A 20000-nucleotide genomic window follows, 5' to 3' on the forward strand; every position below is an offset into this window, starting at 1 on the left:
TTTTCGCCTCCTTAATTTCCCCCTATATCTGCCCCTTAATGTGTCCCCCTTTTTTGTCCCTTATTTTACCATTTACCCCCCTTAATGTGCCCCCCTTTTTTGTCCCTTAATTTACCCCCTTTCCCCCCCTAATTTACCCCTTAATGTGCCCCCCTTTTTTGTCCCCTAATTTACCCCATTTACCCCCCTAATTTACCCCTTAATGTGCCCCCTTTTTTGTCCCTTAATTTATTCCCTTTGCCCCCCTAATTTCCCCTTAATGTGCCCCCTTTTTTTGTCCCTTAATGTACCCCCTTTTCTCCCCCTTAATTTTCCCTTATATCTTCCCCTTAATGTGTCCCCCTTTTTTTGTCCCTTAATTCACCCTCTTTCCCCCTTAATGTGCCCCCCTTTTTTGTCCCTTAATTTACACCCTTTCCCCCTATCTCTGCCCCTTAATGTGCCCCCTTTTTTTGTCCCTTAATTTACCCCCCTTTCCCCCCCTAATTTTCCCCTTAATGTGCCCCCCTTTTTTTGTCCCTTAATGTACCCCCTTTTCCCCCCACTAATTTCCTCTTATCTCTGCCCCTTAATGTACCCCCTTTTTTTGCCTCCTAATTTCCCCCCTTTTATTTTACCTTTGATTTCACCCCTTTTTAACCCCTTTTTCTTTTGCCCTTAATGTGCCCCCTTTTCTTTTCCCCTAACGTGCCCCTTAATTTCCCCCAATTCCCCCTTAATTAACCCCCTTTTTTCGTCCTTTTATTTCCCCTTAATGTACCCCCTTTTTTGTGCCTTAATTTCCCCCCTTTGCCCCCCCCATAATGTTCCCCTTTTCTCTGCCCCTTAATGTGGAAAAGAAACTTGATGTCTTGATGAGGGATGTAAAAATAGTGTGCAAGGTATATTAGAATGTACTAAAAGGGTGTAAAACGTTATAAAACAAATTCTCGTAGGACCATGAATGTTTCTGTAGTAGATTCTTCCACCTGAGACAAGCCCACTCGCGCAAGACCGACGTCATTGTTGGGCATCAGAGAGCAGAGAGGGTAGACGACGTGCGTCTTCAAAAGGTTGGGGTGGATTAAGAAGGACTGGGACCCCCGAGATGACTAAAGAGAACCCCCACATGTGCAATTAGACCCTAAAAAAGTTCTCCGTCCGTCTTTGAAGACAAGAAGGACATTTTCCAATAGATCAACATTTGATTGACAGCTTGAAAGGTCCCCGCATCACCTTTGGGAGGAAGTGTCCATCAGCCACTTCCTGTTTGCACTTTTGAAATCCATTCAATCGATGTGAGTTTCATCTTTTTCTTCTTGGTGTCTTTTTGTGGCCCTCAGAAAGCAGACGACCGCGAGAAGAGACAGGAAGCACACCGCTTCCATTTTGACGCCATGTGACCCAGCAGTGTTGCATCATGGGAGATTGTCCCCCTTAACTTAGCTCTTTTCCTGCTGTGCCCCTTTCTATGTGCCCCCTTTTTATTTGACCCTGCATTTTGCCCTTTTCTTTGTCTGTTTATTACTCCTTTTTTAACCCTTAATGTGGCCCCTTTTCTTCTCCTCTTAATGTGCCCCCTTTTCTTTTACCCTTAATGTGCCCCCTTTTCTTCTCCTCTTAATGCGCCCCCTTTTCTTTTACCCTTAATGTGCCCCCTTTTCCTTTACCCTTAATGTGCCCCCTTTTTCATTTACCCTTAATGTGCCCCCTTTTCTTCTCCTCTTAATGTGCCCCCTTTTCTTCTCCTCTTAATGTGCCCCTTTTCATTTACCCTTAATGTGCCCCTTTTCTTCTCCTCTTAATGTGCCCCCTTTTCCTTTACCCTTAATGTGCCCCCTTTTCTTCTCCTCTTAATGTGCCCCTTTTCATTTACCCTTAATGTGCCCCTTTTCTTCTCCTCTTAATGTGCCCCCTTTTCCTTTACCCTTAATGTGCCCCCTTTTTCATTTACCCTTAATGTGCCCCCTTTTCTTTTACCCTTAATGTGCCCCCTTTTCTTCTCCTCTTAATGTGCCCCCTTTTCTTTTACCCTTAATGCGCCCCCTTTTCCTTTACCCTTAATGTGCCCCCTTTTTCATTTACCCTTAATGTGACCCCTTTTCTTTAACCCTTAATGTTCCCCCTTTTCTTTTACCCTTAATGTGCCCTCTTTTCTTCTCCTCTTAATGTGCCCCCTTTTCTTTTACCCTTAACGTGCCCCCTTTTCTTCTCCTCTTAACGTGCCCCCTTTTCTTTTACCCTTAATGTGCCCCCTTTTTATTTTACCCTTAATGTGTCCCCTTTTTCCTTTACCCTTAATGTGACCCTTTTTCTTCTCCTCTTAATGTGCCCCCTTTTTATTTTACCTTTAATGTGCCCCCTTTTCATTTACCCTTAATGTGCCCCCTTTTCTTCTCCTCTTAATGTGCCCCCTTTTCCTTTACCCTTAATGTGCCCCCTTTTTCATTTACCCTTAATGTGCCCCCTTTTCCTTTACCCTTAATGTGCCCCCTTTTTCATTTACCCTTAATGTTCCCCCTTTTCTTCTCCTCTTAATGTGCCCCCTTTTCTTTTACCCTTAATGCGCCCCCTTTTCTTTTACCCTTAATGTGCCCCCTTTTTCATTTACCCTTAATGTGCCCCCTTTTCTTTAACCCTTAATGTGCCCCCTTTTCATTTACCCTTAATGTGCCCCCTTTTCTTTAACCCTTAATGTGCCCCCTTTTCTTTTACCCTTAATGTGCCCTCTTTTCTTCTCCTCTTAATGTGCACCCTTTTCTTTTACCCTTAACGTGCCCCCTTTTCTTCTCCTCTTAATGTGCACCCTTTTCTTTTACCCTTAATATGTCCCCTTTTTCCTTTACCCTTAATGTGACCCTTTTTCTTCTCCTCTTAATGTTCCCCCTTTTTATTTTACCTTTAATGTGCCCCCTTTTCATTTACCCTTAATGTGCCCCCTTTTCTTCTCCTCTTAATGTGCCCCCTTTTCCTTTACCCTTAATGTGCCCCCTTTTTCATTTACCCTTAATGTGCCCCCTTTTCTTTTACCCTTAATGTGCCCCCTTTTCTTCTCCTCTTTATGTGCCCCCTTTTCTTTTACCCTTAATGCGCCCCCTTTTCCTTTACCCTTAATGTGTCCCCTTTTCTTTTACCCTTAATGTACCCCCTTTTCTTTAACCCTTAATGTGCCCCCTTTTCTTTTACCCTTAATGTGCCCCATTTTCTTCTTCTCTTAATGTTCCCCCTTTTCTTCTCCTCTTAATGTTCCCCCTTTTCTTCTCCTCTTAATGTGCCCCCTTTTCTTTTACCCTTAATGTGTCCCCTTTTCCCTTTACCCTTAATGTGACCCTTTTTCTTCTCCTCTTAATGTGCCCCCTTTTTATTTTACCTTTAATGTTCCCCCTTTTTCATTTACCCTTAATATGCCCCCTTTTCTTCTCCTCTTAATGTGCCCCCCTTTAATGTGCCTCCTTTTGTTTGTCCCTTAATTTCCCCCCTTTTCTTAGCCCCTTAATGTGCCCCCCTTTCCCCCAAGTTCCCCCCTAATTAACCCTCTTTTTCCCCTTTTATTTCCCTTTAATGTACCCCCTTTTTCCCCCCTTAATTTACCCCCTTACACGCCTAATTTTCCCCTTATCTCTGCCCCTTAATGTGCCCCCCATTTTTTGCCTCCTAATTACCCCCCTTTTATTTTACCTTTGAATTCACCCCTTTTTAACCCCCTTTTGTTTCCCCTTAATGTACCCCCTTTTCCCCCCAATTTTTCCCCCTTTTATTTTGCCCTTGATGTGACCCCTTTTTTTGTTCATTAATTTCCCCCCTTTTCTTTTCCCCTTAATATTCCCCCTTTGTTCCCCCCTAATTTCCCCCTTACTGCGCCCCCCTGACTTGCCTGGTCCCTCCAACATTCTTAGTCCTTAGTTCTTAGTCCTTAGTTCTTAGTCCGTCTCATGTTTAGGTTTGGCATGAAAGTTGGACTCTCGCCACATCCAAGATGGCCGACTGCGTGCCTCGCTGGCGTCCAATCACGTGATGGAATGTTCATCTTTAACATTTTCTCTCATCAAACGCCGTTTAAAAAAAGTGTATTAGTGTCGCCAAGACTTGTGCTCGCAACTTCCTGCTCCTTGCTCACAACTTCCTGCTCCTTGCTCACAACTTCCTGCTCCTTGCTCACAACTTCCTGCTCCTTGGAAGCTGCGAGCGTTCTTGCTTTGTCCCAAAGTTGTTTGGCGACTAAAATGTCATAATAATAATTTATTTCTGTGCTGACCAACTTGTGAAGAATAAAAATGGCGACTGTGTGAGAAAAGTGTTGTGTTTCTACTCAAGGAAGAGAACGCTGCTTTACTTTCAATTATTTCTCTCACGCCCCCCCAAAGAGAGACCTTTTTTTTTTCCCACGCCCCCCAGAAATGTGTCACGATATCACAGACGTACTTGAGTGAGTATTGAGTGAAAAAAGTACTCGAGTACTGAGTAACTTCTCATGTATTTAGTAACTATAAATACATGAGAATGTTAATGCTTTTATTTTGAAACCCACTCAACTTCCGTGTGTGTGATCTGTCATGCTGAAGTCTCACGCACACGCACTGGTGTGTGCGTGGGTGTACGCACGTGTGTGTGTGTGTGTGTAAGACTTCAGCATGTCAGATCACATGGGAAGTTGAGTGGGTTTCAAAATAAAAGCATTAACATTAGTCCGCTCAGAATAAACAACCTAGTGGACTCAGTTGACTTTACGTTCATGTTTTAGTGGAATATTTAAAAAAAAAAAAAAAAAAGTAAACATAAATATAGTTAAAGTGGAATCCCCACTAAAATAAATAAATAAAAAATAAAAATAAAAACTAGAACAGCCAAATAGCTAAAACTAGTATGCATATATCTAAAAAAAAAAAAAAAAAAAGGCTTTTTTAAAAAGAAGGGTTTTTAAGCCTTTTTTTAAAGCATGCACAGTCTGTGGTGCCCTCAGGTGGTCAGGGAGAGCGTTCCACAAACTCCCATTGCTCGTAGCTTTGTCCTCGGAGGTTGGAGGAGGATAGCCTGTCCGGAGCGGAGGTGTGGTGTGGAGGATTTGGGGGTGAGCAGTTCTTTGAGGTAGAGGCGGGGCATTTCCCCCTCTGACTTCTACTACGCACTTCTTGTGGGGATCCCCAGCAAGAAGATCCAAATCCTCCACACCACACCTCCGCTCCCGACAGACTAACCTCCGAGGACAAAGCTACGAACTATGGGAGACCGGGCTTTCTGCTCCGCCGCCCCCAGTCTGTGGAACGCTCTCCCTGACCACCTGAGGGCACCACAGACTGTGTATGCTTTTAAAAAGGGCTTAAAAACCCTTCTTTTTTTTAAAAAAAAAAAAAAGCCTTTTTATAGATATATGCATTCTAGTTGTAGCTATTAGGCTGTTCTAGTTTTTATTTTGATTTATTTTTTTATATATTTTTATTTTGTTTAATACACTGTAGCACTTTGAGGTTGTTTGCTCAATGTAAAGTTGCTTTTTACAAATAAAATATATTATTATTTCCATGGTGGGTTTTAGAGAAAATGATATTATTATCATCATTATTATTATTATTGACATTGTGGGTTGTTTTTTTTGTATTAAACTTGACTTTTTCCTCTTTTGCTATTAATTTGAAGGAGCCAACCGGAAACAGAATGGTGTGTTATTTCGCGTGACCACCCCGCTCGTAAGGCAGCTTGAAATGCTCCTCGTGCACGCGCGCTCCTCAGTGCGCACACGGACGAGGAGCGCGCTCATCTCCTCTTCCATCCTTTTTCTCCTCTTTCCGCCTCCGCCGCTCCATCCTCCGCTCCTCTCGGATACCTGAGCTCACCTCACCTGGCGGGGACGCACCGACGGTCGGAAGCCGAGCTCCGGGTGACGATGGCCGGCTGAGGACTGCGCTTTTCCACCCCCCCGCCCCCGCTCAGGAGCCTGCAGGTGCGGGACGTGCGCGCTGGATGTACCGCCGGAGGACGGAGACGAGCTGGACTTTTGGTGGTCCTGTGGAGATGGACGCGGCCGGAAGGTTCTGCTAGAACCGAACAGGAGCATTTGGGTCGGAACCACAACCAGGAGAGGAAATAATGCGCAGAGGTAAGACCGGATTTCCGCTCGCAAAAAAAGAGGTTTGAAATGATCCACGAACTCATGTTGCGTGCGTGTTCCGGTCCAGTCGTGCGTGTCGTGGACGGACGAGCGTCCGTTCGGCTCGTGTTTTTTTGCGCTCCAGATGTTCATTTGGGTCGGAACCACAACCAGGAGAGGAAATAATGCGCAGAGGTAAGACCGGAATTCCGCTCGCAAAAAGAGGGGATGGAAGCCAACCTGCTTTTGAAACGATCCACGAACTCGTGTTGCGTGCGTGTTCCGGTCCAGTCGTGCGCGTCGCGGACGGACGGGCGTCCGTTCGGCTCGTGTCGCGGTTATAAGTGCGCTCCGGACCCGCGTGCACGGAACCACGGCGGGGGGGGGGTCTTTGTCCTGGTCATACTGACCTCTTTTTCATTGTTGCACGTTTTATTTTTATACGTCATATTTATGTCGTTTAAACATTTAAATTGACGTTCAAGTAAAAAAAAAAGAAGAATTATAAGAGTTAATAATCGATTTTAATTCGTCCAATTTGAGCCATTCGCCGATGCATGGTTCCATTATCGGACAGCGCGCCGGCTGACCGAAACGTGGTTCCATTATCGGACAGCGCGCCGGCTGACAGAAGCGTGGTTCCATTATCGGACAGAGCGCAGCCGGGCTCCGAGCCACGTCAGCGGCATGCTTGGCCGGGCTTCACCGGTGTTAGACCTGGATGCCCCCCCCCCCCCCCCCCCCCCCTCACTCATTGTCTGCTTCTTGATCGATCTGATTGGAGAACATTGTCCCAAAATAGCATTTTTAAGATAAAACAGGTGACTTTCTACATTTCAAGTCAAAGTAATTGACACTATAAATATATTTATTAATGTAATCCACACTGCAACATGAACCTTGTTGTGTGTTGGCTGCCATGATGTGAGACTGGTGGGGATCTTCATGCAGGTTGGTGGCGCTGATCACAGGCAGACACTGTCAGCAGCTGCATGCGCTTGGAATGTAGAACAGCGCAGACTCTTGCAAACATTCCATAGTGCCTTGTAGAACCTCACCGGATGTCCTGTAGCGTTGTAGAACGGTGTGCAAAGTCGTAGAGCGGCGTGTAAGCGTGTACCATGTTGTAGAACACCGCCAAACGCTGTAGAACACTACAATGTAAAACATTATGCTGTGCAATGTTGTCAAAGAGTGTTGTAGAACGTTGTAGAAGAGTACACAGTGTTGTAAAACGGTCGAAAATGTTGGAGTACAATGCCAAACGTTGTAGAACGTTGTAGAACATTGTATAGGAGTGTGCAATGTGGTCGAACAGTGTGAAGCACTGTTAAACATTAACAAACAGTGTAAAACGTAGAAAACAATGCCAAACGTTGTAGAACAGTGTAAAATGTTGTAGAATGTTGTATAAGTGTGTACCATGTTGTAGAACACTGCGAAACGCTGTAGAACACAACAAACAATGTAAACATTATGCTCTGCAATGTTGTCAAACAGTGTGAAATGTTGTAGAACGTTGTAGAAGAGTACACAATGTTGTAAAACAGTCAAAAATGTTGGAGCACAATGCCAAACGTTGTAGTACATTGTAGAACATTGTATAGAAGTGTATAATGTTGTCGAACAGTGTGAAGCACTGTTAAACATTAACAAACAGTGTAAAACCTAGGACAATGCCAAATGTTGTAGGACAGTGTGAAATGTTGTAGAACGTTGTATAAGAGTGTACCATGTTGTAGAACACTGCGAAACGCTGTAGAACACAACAAACAATGTACAACATTATGCTCTGCAATGTTGTCAAAGAGTGTTGTAGAACGTTGTTGTAGAAGAGTACACAATGTTGTAAAACAGTCAAAAATGCTGGAGTACAATGCCAAACGTTGTAGAACGTTGTAAAATGTTGTAGAACGTTGTATAAGAGTGTACAATGTTGTCGAACAGCGTGAAGCACTGTTAAACATTAACAAACAGTGTAAAACGTAGGACACTGCCAAACGTTGTAGAACAGTGTAAAATGTTGTAGAACGTTGTATAAGAGTGTACCATATTGTAGAACACTGCGAAACGCTGTAGAACACAACAAACCATCCATCCATCCATCTTCAACCGCTTATCCGGAATCGGGTCGCGGGGACAGCAGCTCCAGCAAAGACCCCCAGACTTCCCTCTCCAGAGCAACATTTGCGACTTCCTCCTGGGGAATCCCGAAGCGTTCCCAGGCCAGAGAGGAGATGTAATCCCCCCATCTGGTCCTTGGCCTGCCGCGGGGCCTCCTCCCAGTGGGACGTGCAACGAGGACCTCCCTAGGGAGACGCTCGTGAGGCATCCGCACGAGATGCCCGAACCACCTAAGCTGGCTCCTTTCCAAGCGAAGGAGCAGCGGCTCTACTCCGAGTCTCTCTCGGGTGACTGCACTTCTCACCCTATCTCTAAGGGAGATGCCAGCCACCCTTCTGAGGAAACTCATTTCGGCCGCTTGTATCCGCGATCTTATTCTTTCGGTCATTACCCACACTTCATGACCATAGGTGAGAGTAGGAATGTAGATAGCTCGGTAGACCGAGAGCTTTGCCTTCTGGCTCAGCTCTCGTTTGGTCCCAACAGTGCGGCAGAGAGACTGCAATACTGCCCCAGCTGCTCCGATTCTCCGGCTGATTTCCTTCTCCATCTTTCCCTCACTCGTGAACAAGACCCCGAGATACTTAAACTCCTCCACCTGGGACAGAGTCCTGTCCCCTACCCGGACTGTACAAACCATCGGTTTCCTGCTGAGAACCATGGCCTCAGATTTGGAGATGCTGATCCTCATTCCAGCCGCTGAACACTCGGCTGCGAACCGATCCAGTGAGAGCTGAAGGTCACGAACCGAAGGTGCCATCAGGACCACATCATCTGCAAACAGCAGTGACGCAACCTTTAGCCCCCCGAGACGTATACCCTCTCCGCCACGGCCACGACTCCGCCTAGAAATCCTGTCCATGAAAATCACAAACAGGATAGGTGACAGAGCGCAGCCACAACAAACAATGTAAAAGATTATGCTCTGCAATGTTGTCAAAGAGTGTTGTAGAACATTGTAGAAGAGTACACAATGTTGTAAAACAGTCAAAAATGCTGGAGTACAATGCCAAACGTTGTAGAACGTTGTAGAACATTGTATAGGAGTGTACAATGTTGTCGAACAGTGTGAAGCACTGTTAAACATTAACAAAGAGTGTAAAACGTAGGACAATGCCAAACGTTGTAGAACAGTGTGAAATGTTGTAGAACGTTGTATAAGAGTGTACAATGTTGTCGAACAGTGTGAAGCACTGTTAAACATTAACAAAGAGTGTAAAACGTAGGACAATGCCAAACGTTGTAGAACAGTGTAAAATGTTGTAGAACATTGTATAGGAGTGTACCATGTTGTAGAACACTGCGAAACGCTGTAGAACACAACAAACAATGTAAAACATTATGCTCTGCAATGTTGTCAAAGAGTGTTGTAGAACATTGTAGAGGAGTACACAATGTTGTAAAACAGTCAAAAATGCTGGAGTACAATGCCAAACGTTGTAGAACGTTGTAAAATGTTGTAGAACATTGTATAGAAGTGTATAATGTTGTCGAACAGTGTGAAGCACTGTTAAACATTAACAAACAGTGTAAAACGTAGGACAATGCCAAACGTTGTAGAACAGTGTAAAATGTTGTAGAACGTTGTATAAGAGTGTACCATGTTGTAGAACACTGCGAAACGCTGTAGAACACAACAAACAATGTAAAACATTATGCTCTGCAATGTTGTCAAACAGTGTGAAATGTTGTAGAAGAGTACACAATGTTGTAAAACAGTCAAAAATGCTGGATTACAATGCCAAACGTTGTAGAACGTTGTAGAACATTGTATAGGAGTGTATAATGTTGTCGAACAGTGTGAAGCACTGTTAAACATTAACAAACAGTGTAAAACGTAGAACAATGCCAAATGTTGTAGAACAGTGTAAAATGTTGTAGAACGTTGTATAAGAGTGTACCATGTTGTAGAACACTGCGAAACGTTGTAAAACACAACAAACAATATAAAACATTATGCTATGCAATGTTGTCAAAGAGTGTTGTAGAACATTGTAGAAGAGTACACAATGTTGTAAAACAGTCAAAAATGCTGGAGTACAATGCCAAACGTTGTAGAACGTTGTAAAATGTTGTAGAACGTTGTATTGGAGTGTACAATGTTGTCGAACAGTGTGAAGCACTGTTAAACATTAACAAACAGTGTAAAACGTAGAACAATGCCAAATGTTGTAGGACAGTGTGAAATGTTGTAGAACGTTGTATAAGAGTGTACCATGTTGTAGAACACTGCGAAACGTTGTAAAACACAACAAACAATATAAAACATTATGCTATGCAATGTTGTCAAAGAGTGTTGTAGAACATTGTAGAAGAGTACACAATGTTGTAAAACAGTCAAAAATGCTGGAGTACAATGCCAAACGTTGTAGAACGTTGTAAAATGTTGTAGAACGTTGTATTGGAGTGTACAATGTTGTCGAACAGCGTAAAGCACTGTTAAACATTAACGAACAGTGTAAAACGTAGAACGATGCCAAACGTTGTAGAACGTTGTATGTTCTAAAACAATGTAAAATGTTGTAAGACATAGAACAATGTGAATCCTGCAATAATGTAAAATGTTATAGAACAATGAAAAACATTGTAGAACATTGTAAACTGTTGCAAAATAGAGTGTAACGTTGTAGCAGGTCACAAAACGGTGTATAACGTTATAAAAATGTTGTAGGACAGTGTAAAATGTAAAACAATGTAAAACGTGAAACAGTTTAAAATGTTGTAAAACGTAGCACAATGTAAAACGTTATAGAACAGTTTTAGATGTTGCAAAATGTAAAACGTAGCACAATGTAAAACGTTATAGAACAGTTTTAAATGTTGCAAAATGTAAAACGTAGAACAGTGTACAAGGTTGTTGAACAATGAAGAACATTAAAGAACAGTGTCAAATGTTATAGAACAGTGTACAATGTTGTAGAACAATGTACAAGGTTGTAAAACATAGATCATTGCACAATGTTGTAGAACAGTGTAAAATGTTGTGAAATGTAGGACATTGTAAAACGTTGTACATTGTAAAACATATAACAATGTAAAACAAAGACCATGGTAGAAATGTTGTAGAACAGTGCAAAATGTTATAAAACGTAGACAATTGTAAAACATAGACCAACGTTGTAGAATGTAAAACATAGAACAATGTAAAATGTAAAACAGTGTAAAATGTTGTAAAACACAGAACAATGTAAAATGTAGAACAGTGTAAAATTTTGTAGTACAGTGTAAAATGTTGTAAAACATAGTACAATGTAAAATGCAGAACGGTGTAAAATGTTGTAAAAGAGTACAACGTAAAATGTAGAATAGTGTAAAATGTTGTAAAACATAGAACAATGTAAAATGTTGTAAAACATAGAACGATGTAAAACAGTGTAACATGTTGTAAAACATAGGACAATGTAAAACAGTGTAAAATGTTGTAAAACAGAACAATGTAAAACAGTGTAAAATGTTGTAAAACATAGGACAATGTAAAACAGTGTAAAATGTAAAACTTAGAACAATGTAAAACAGTGTAAAATGTTGTAAAACATAGAACAATGTAAAACAGTGTAAAATGTTGTAAAACATAGAACAATGTAAAAAAGAGTAACATTTTGTAAAACATAGAACAATGTAAAACAGTATAAAATGTTGTAAAAGATAGAACAATATAAAACAGTGTAAAATGTTGTAAAACATAGAACAATGTAAAAAAAAGAGTAAATTGTTGTAAAACATAGAACAATGTACAAAAGAGTAAAATGTTGTAAAACATAGAACAATGTACAAAAGAGTAAAATGTTGTAAAACATAGTACAATGTAAAACAGTGTAAAATGTTGTAAAACAGAACAATGTAAAACAGTGTAAAAATTTGTAAAACATAGGACAATGTAAATCAGTGTAAAATGTTGTAAAACAGAACAATGTAAAACAGTGTAAAATGTTGTAAAACATAGTACAATGTAAAACAGTATAAAATGTTGTAAAACATAGAACAATGTAAAACAGAGTAACATGTTGTAAAACATAGAACAATGTAAAACAGTGTAAAATGTTGTAAAACATAGTACAATGTAAAACAGAGTAAAATGTTGTAAAACATAGTACAATGTAAAACAGAGTAAAATGTTGTAAAACATAGAACAATGTAAAACAGAGTAAAATGTTGTAAAACATAGAACAATGTAAAACAGTATAAAATGTAAAAGATAGGACACAGTAAAATGTAGGACAGTGTAGAACGTTATTGTCAGGGCCAAACAACATATGTTGTGTAGTTGTATGCACAGGTGTGTCACATGCGGTGGTGGATATGTGGGCGTGGTTAAGTTGATTAATCGGACATTTAAGACAGCTGGGCAAAGGGAGGCGGGGTTTGACTGATATTTTCTGGTGATCGTCACGTCGTATCACTTATTCTTCTTTTGCTTTTCCAAATAAAAACGTCTAGAACTGTGAAATGGACTGTTTCAGTGAAGGAACGCCCACTTAGGCATCTCAGCAGCTTTTTTTGATAGTAGTCGCTACAGTTAGAGAACATTGCAAAATGTTGTAGAACGTTCTAAAACAGTGTCGAATGTTGTAGAACGTAGACATTGTAAAATGTTTCAGAACGTTCTAAAACAGTGTCAAATGTACAACGTAGGACAATGTAAAATGTTGTTGAACGTTCTAAAACAGTGTCAAATGTTGTAGAACATAGAACAATGTAAAATGTTGTAGACGTTCTAAAACAGTGTCAAATGTTGTAGAACGTAGTAAATTGTAAAATGTTGTAGATGTTCTAAAACAGTGTCAAATGGTGTAGAACGTGGTACAATATAAAATGTTGTAGAACGTTCTAAAACAATGTCAAATGTTGTAGAACGTAGAACAATGTAAATTGTTGTAGAACGTTCTAAAACATGGTCAAATGTCGTAGAGTATTTTAAAACAGTGTCAAATGTTGTAGAACGTAGACCAATGTAAAATGTTTCAGAACGTTCTAAAACAGTGTCAAATGTAGAACGTAGGACAATTTAAAATGTTGTAGGACGTTCTAAAACAATGTCAAATGTTGTAGAACGTAGAACAATGTCAAATGTTGTAGAACTTCTTAAACAATGCCAAATGTTGTAGAGTATTCTAAAACAGTGTCAAATGTTGTAGAACGTAGGACAATGTCAAATGTTGTAGAATGTTCCAAAACAGGGTCAAATGTTGTAGAACAATGTAAAATGTTGGAGAACGTTCTAAAACAGTGTCAAATGTTGTAGAACGTAGGACAATGTAAAATGTTGTGGAACGTTCTAAAACAATGTCAAATGTTGTAGAACATAGTACAATGTCAAATGTTGTAGAACGTTCTAAAACAATGTCAAATGTTGTAGAACGTAGTACAATGTCAAATGTTGTAGGACGTTCTAAAATAGTGTCAAATGTTGTAGAACATAGTACAATGTCAAATGTTGTAGAACGTTCTAAAACAATGTCAAATTTTGTATTCTAAAACAGTGTCAAATGTTGTAGAACGTAGGACAATGTAAAATATTGTAGAATGTTCTAGAACAATGTCAAATGTTGTAGAACGTAGTACAATGTCAAATGTTGTAGAACATTCTAAAACAATGTCAAATGTAGAGTATTCTAAAACAGTGTCAAATGTTGTAGAACGTAGTACAATGTAAAATGTTGTAGAATGTTCTAAAACAATGTCAAATGTTGTAGAACGTAGAACAAGGTCAAATGTTGTAGAACGTTCTAAAACAATGTCAAATGTAGAGTATTCTAAAACAGTGTCAAATGTTGTAGAACGTAGGACAATGTCAAATGTTGTAGAATGTTCTAAAACAATGTCAAATGTTGTAATCCAAAAAATGTGTAAAATGTTGTAGAACGTAGGACAATGTCAAATGTTGTACAACGTTCTAAAACAATGTCAAATGTTGGAGAACGTAGTACAATGTAAAATGTTGTAGCACATTCTAAAACAGTGTCAAATGTTGTAGAACGTAGTACAATGTAAAATGTTGTAGAATGTTCTAAAGAAATGTCAAATGTTGTAGAACGTAGAACAATGTAAAATGTTGAAGGACGTTCTAAAACAATGTCAAATGTTGTAGAACGTAGAACAATGTAAAATGTTGTAGAACGTTCTCTAACAATGTCAAATGTTGTAGAACGTAGAACAATGTCAAATGTTGTAGAACATTCTAAAACAATGTCAAATGTGGAGTATTCTAAAACAGTGTCAAATGTTGTAGAACGTAGAACAATGTAAAATGTTGTAGAATGTTCTAAAACAATGTCAAATGTTGTAGAACGTAGTACAATGTCAAATGTTGCAGAACGTTCTAAAACAATGTCAAATGTTGTAGAACATAGAACAATGTAAAATGTTTTAGAATGTTCTAAAACAGTGTCAAATGTTGTAGAACGTAGAACAATGTAAAATGTTTTAGGATGTTCTAAAACAGTGTCAAATGTTGTAGAACGTAGAACAATGTAAAATGTTGTACAATGTTCTAAAACAGTGTCAAATGTTGTAGAACATAGAACAATGTAAAATGTTGTAGAATGTTCTAAAACAGTGTCAAATGTTGTAGAACATAGAACAATTTAAAATGTTGTAGAATGTTCTAAAACAGTGTCAAATGTTGTAGAACGTAGAACAATGTAAAATGTTGTACGATGTTCTAAAACAGTGTCAAATGTTGTAGAACGTAGTACAATGTAAAATGTTGTAGAATGTTCTAAAACAGTGTCAAATGTTGTAGAACGTTGATGATGTCATTAATAGAGTGTAGTTGTTGATGATGTCATTAATAGAGTGTAGTTGTTGATGATGTCATTAATTGAGTGTAGTTGTTGATGATGTCATTAATAGAGTGTAGTTGTTGATGATGTCATTAATTGAGTGTAGTTGTTGATGATGTCATTAATAGAGTGTAGTTGTTGATGATGTCATTAATAGAGTGTAGTTGTTGATGATGTCATTAATTGAGTGTAGTTGTTGATGATGTCATTAATAAAGTGTAGTTGTTGATGATGTCATTAATAGAGTGTAGTTGTTGATGATGTCATTAATAGAGTGTAGTTGTTGTCACTGCTGGTTCAGTTTGCTGCACGACTGTAAGACCTGATGTGTTGTTTCAGCTTTGTGTGCTCAAAGTGAGGACAAGTCAAGCACTGTTTGAGCAAACACAACCATGTTGTACACACAACTTGTATGTACAGTAGTACCATGTTGTACTGCACACACACAACTTGCATGTACAGTAGTACCATGTTGTACACACAACTTGTATGTACAGTAGTACCATGTTGTACACACAACTTGTATGTACAGTAGTACCATGTTGTACTGCACACACACAACTTGCATGTACAGTAGTACCATGTTGTACACACAACTTGTATGTACAGTAGTACCATGTTGTACTGCACACACACAACTTGCATGTACAGTAGTACCATGTTGTATACACAACTTGTATGTACAGTAGTACCATGTTGTACACACAACTTGTATGTACAGTAGTACCATGTTGTCCTGCACACACACAACTTTTTGCATTGTTTTCTACATCACTACTAGCTATTTTTGCATTGTTTTCTACATCACTACTAGCTATTTTTGCATTGTTTTCTACATCACTACACGCTATTTTTGCATTGTTTTCTACATCACTACTAGCTATTTTTGCATTGTTTTCTACATCACTACCAGCTATTTTTGCATTGTTTTCTACATCACTACACGCTATTTTTGCATTGTTTTCTACATCACTACTCGCTATTTTTGCATTGTTTTCTACATCACTACTCACTATTTTTGCATTGTTTTCTACATCACTACTAGCTATTTTTGCATTGTTTTCTACATCACTACACGCTATTTTTGCATTGTTTTCTACATCACTACTAGCTATTTTTGCATTGTTTTCTACATCACTACCAGCTATTTTTGCATTGTTTTCTACATCACTACCAGCTATTTTTGCATTGTTTTCTACATCACTACCAGCTATTTTTGCATTGTTTTCTACATCACTACCAGCTATTTTTGCATTGTTTTCTACATCACTACTCGCTATTTTTGCATTGTTTTCTACATCACTACCAGCTATTTTTGCATTGTTTTCTACATCACTACTTGTTATTTTTGCATTGTTTTCTACATCACTACCAGCTATTTTTGCATTGTTTTCTACATCACTACTCGCTATTTTTGCATTGTTTTCTACATCACTACCAGCTATTTTTGCATTGTTTTCTACATCACTACCAGCTATTTTTGCATTGTTTTCTACATCACTACTCGCTATTTTTGCATTGTTTTCTACATCACTACCAGCTATTTTTGCATTGTTTTCTACATCACTACCAGCTATTTTTGCATTGTTTTCTACATCACTACTCACTATTATTGCATTGTTTTCTACATCACAAGCTATTGTTAGCATTGTTTGCTACTAAAGCTTGCATTCATTACTAGCACACAATAGTTTTTTGTAGGACAACACTTCATGTTTGTTTACATGTCAGTAGTAATGACATCATCACATTTACTGTATGTTGTTTACATGCCAGTAGTGATGACATCATCACATTTACTGTATGTTGTTTACATGCCAGTAGTGATGACATCATCACATTTACTGTATGTTGTTTACATGCCAGTAGTGATGACATCATCACATTTACTGTATATTGTTTACATGTCAGTAGTGATGATGTCATCACAATTACTGTATATTGTTTACATGGCAGTAGTGATGTTATCATCACATTTACTGTATATTGTACACGTCAGGAGTGATGACACCAAATTCACTGTATATTGTTTACATGTCAGTAGTGATGACATCATCACATTTACTGTATATTGTTTACATGCCAGTAGTGATGACATCATCACATTTACTGTATATTGTTTACATGACAGTAGTGATGACATAATCACATTTACTGTATATTGTTTACATGTCATTATTGATGACATCATCACATTTAGTGTATATTGTTTACATTTCAGTAGTGATGACGTCATCCCATTTACTGTATATTGTTTACATGCCAGTAGTGATGACATCATCACATTTACTGTATATTGTTTACATGACAGTAGTGATGACATAATCACATTTGCTGTATATTGTTTACATGTCATTATTGATGACATCATCACATTCACTTTATATTGTTTACATTTCAGTAGTGATGACATCATCACATTTACTGTATATTGTTTACATGCCAGTAGTGATGACATTACATTCACTGTATATTGTTTACATGTCATTATTGATGACATCATAACATTTACTGTAAATTATTTACATTTCAGTAGTGATGACATCATCACATTTACTGTATATTGTTTACATGCCAGTAGTGATGACATTACATTCACTGTATATTGTTTACATTTCAGTAGTGATGACATCATCACATTTACTGTATATTGTTTACATGCCAGTAGTAATGACATCATCACATTTACTGTATATTGTTTACATGTCAGTAGTGATGACATCATCACATTTACTGTATATTGTTTATATTGTTTACATGTCAGTAGTGATGACATTCATATTATGAATGAGTTATGGTTGATATTTATTATTATTTATGTGATAATATTGTGATGTAACATAAATATATGTAATGATATTGTTAGGTAATATGAATGATTTATTATTGATATTATTATGTATGTGATAATATTATGATGTAACATAAATATATGTAATGATATTGTTAGGTATTATGAATGAGATATTGTTGATATTTATTATTATTTCTGTGATAATATTCAGTTGTAGTTTGTGTTATTAAATAGTGTAAATAAAAAGGTTGTTCTATGATTTAAAGGCACAAGGGAGGCTTTGTTGTTGCGTCGCCATGACAACCTGCTGCCTTGTTTATGACATCATTTGCTCTTTCTATTATGTTGACAAATAAACAAAGTTTGGTTGTGTTGTAAATAAAGTAGTGACCTAAATAAGACAGTAAATCAAGTAGTGACATAAATAAGACAGTAAATCAAGTAGTGACATAAATAAGACAGTAAATCAAGTAGTGACATAAATAAGACAGTAAATCAAGTAGTGACCTAAATAAGACAGTAAATCAAGTAGTGACATAAATAAGACAGTAAATAAAGTAATGACCTAAATAAGACAGTAAATCAAGTAGTGACATAAATAAGACAGTAAATCAAGTAGTGACATAAATAAGACAGTAAATAAAGTAGTGACCTAAATAAGACAGTAAATCAAGTAGTGACATAAATAAGACAGTAAATCAAGTAGTGACATAAATAAGACAGTAAATCAAGTAGTGACATAAATAAGACAGTAAATCAAGTAGTGACATAAATAAGACAGTAAATCAAGTAGTGACATAAATAAGACAGTAAATAAAGTAGTGACATAAATAAGACAGTAAATCAAGTAGTGACATAAATAAGACAGTAAATCAAGTAGTGACATAAATAAGACAGTAAATCAAGTAGTGACATAAATAAGACAGTAAATCAAGTAGTGACATAAATAAGACAGTAAATCAAGTAGTGACATAAATAAGACAGTAAATCAGGTAGTGACCTAAATAAGACAGTAAATAAAGTAGTGACATAAATAAGACAGTAAATAAAGTAGTGACATAAATAAGACAGTAAATCAGGTAGTGACCTAAATAAGACAGTAAATAAAGTAGTGACATAAATAAGACAGTAAATCAAGTAGTGACAGAAATAAGACAGTAAATAAAGTAGTGACATAAATAAGACAGTAAATAAAGTAGTGACATAAATAAGACAGTAAATCAGGTAGTGACATAAATAAGACAGTAAATCAAGTAGTGACATAAATAAGACAGTAAATCAAGTAGTGACATAAATAAGACAGTAAATCAAGTAGTGACATAAATAAGACAGTAAATCAAGTAGTGACATAAATAAGACAGTCAATCAAGTAGTGACATAAATAAGACAGTCAATCAAGTAGTGACATAAATAAGACAGTAAATCAAGTAGTGACATAAATAAGACAGTAAATAAAGTAGTGACATAAATAAGACAGTAAATCAAGTAGTGACATAAATAAGACAGTAAATCAAGTAGTGACATAAATAAGACAGTAAATCAAGTAGTGACATAAATAATACAGTAAATCAAGTAGTGGCATAAATAAGACAGTAAATCAAGTAGTGACATAAATAAGACAGTAAATCAAGTAGTGACATAAATAAGACAGTAAATCAAGTAGTGACATAAATAAGACAGTAAATCAAGTAGTGACATAAATAAGACAGTAAATCAAGTAGTGACATAAATAAGACAGTAAATCAAGTAGTGACATAAATAAGACAGTAAGTCAAGTAGTGACATAAATAAGACAGTAAATCAAGTAGTGACATAAATAAGACAGTAAATCAAGTAGTGACATAAATAAGACAGTAAATCAAGTAGTGACATAAATAAGACAGTAAATAAAATAGTGACATAAATAAGACAGTAAGTCAAGTAGTGACATAAATAAGACAGTAAATCAAGTAGTGACATAAATAAGACAGTAAATCAAGTAGTGACATAAATAAGACAGTAAATAAAGTAGTGACCTAAATAAGACAGTAAATCAAGTAGTGACATAAATAAGACAGTAAATCAAGTAGTGACATAAATAAGACAGTAAATCAAGTAGTGACATAAATAAGACAGTAAATAAAGTAGTGACATAAATAAGACAGTAAATCAGGTAGTGACATAAATAAGACAGTAAATCAAGTAGTGACATAAATAAGACAGTAAATCAAGTAGTGACATAAATAAGACAGTAAAT

At 37.6% G+C, this 20000-nt stretch overlaps 2 protein-coding genes across 4 annotated transcripts in view; both read left to right on the forward strand.

Annotated features, from left to right (window-relative positions):
- itfg1 (integrin alpha FG-GAP repeat containing 1) overlaps positions 1 to 4264 on the forward strand; it is a 290804-nt gene extending 286540 nt beyond the window's left edge. The window contains exon 18 of the mRNA XM_062020935.1: positions 1323 to 4264. Within this exon, the coding sequence (XP_061876919.1) occupies positions 1323 to 1382 (60 nt within the window). The 3' untranslated portion in view covers positions 1383 to 4264. The remainder of the gene's footprint in view (positions 1 to 1322) is intronic.
- Positions 4265 to 5706: 1442 nt separating this feature from the next.
- Positions 5707 to 20000, forward strand: part of LOC133629882 (neuropilin and tolloid-like protein 2) — a 46379-nt gene continuing 32085 nt past the window's right edge. For 2 of the 3 annotated variants that reach the window (XM_062020948.1, XM_062020965.1), the window contains exon 1: positions 5707 to 6073. In XM_062020948.1, coding sequence (XP_061876932.1) covers positions 6064 to 6073 — 10 coding nt within the window. In that variant the 5' untranslated portion in view covers positions 5707 to 6063. Of the gene's footprint in view, positions 6074 to 6225; positions 6260 to 20000 lie in introns of those variants that run through there. The other variant, XM_062020957.1, reaches the window with a different exon arrangement.

Source organism: Entelurus aequoreus, linkage group LG02 (assembly GCF_033978785.1).
Source record: "Entelurus aequoreus isolate RoL-2023_Sb linkage group LG02, RoL_Eaeq_v1.1, whole genome shotgun sequence".
NCBI lineage: Eukaryota > Metazoa > Chordata > Actinopteri > Syngnathiformes > Syngnathidae > Entelurus > Entelurus aequoreus.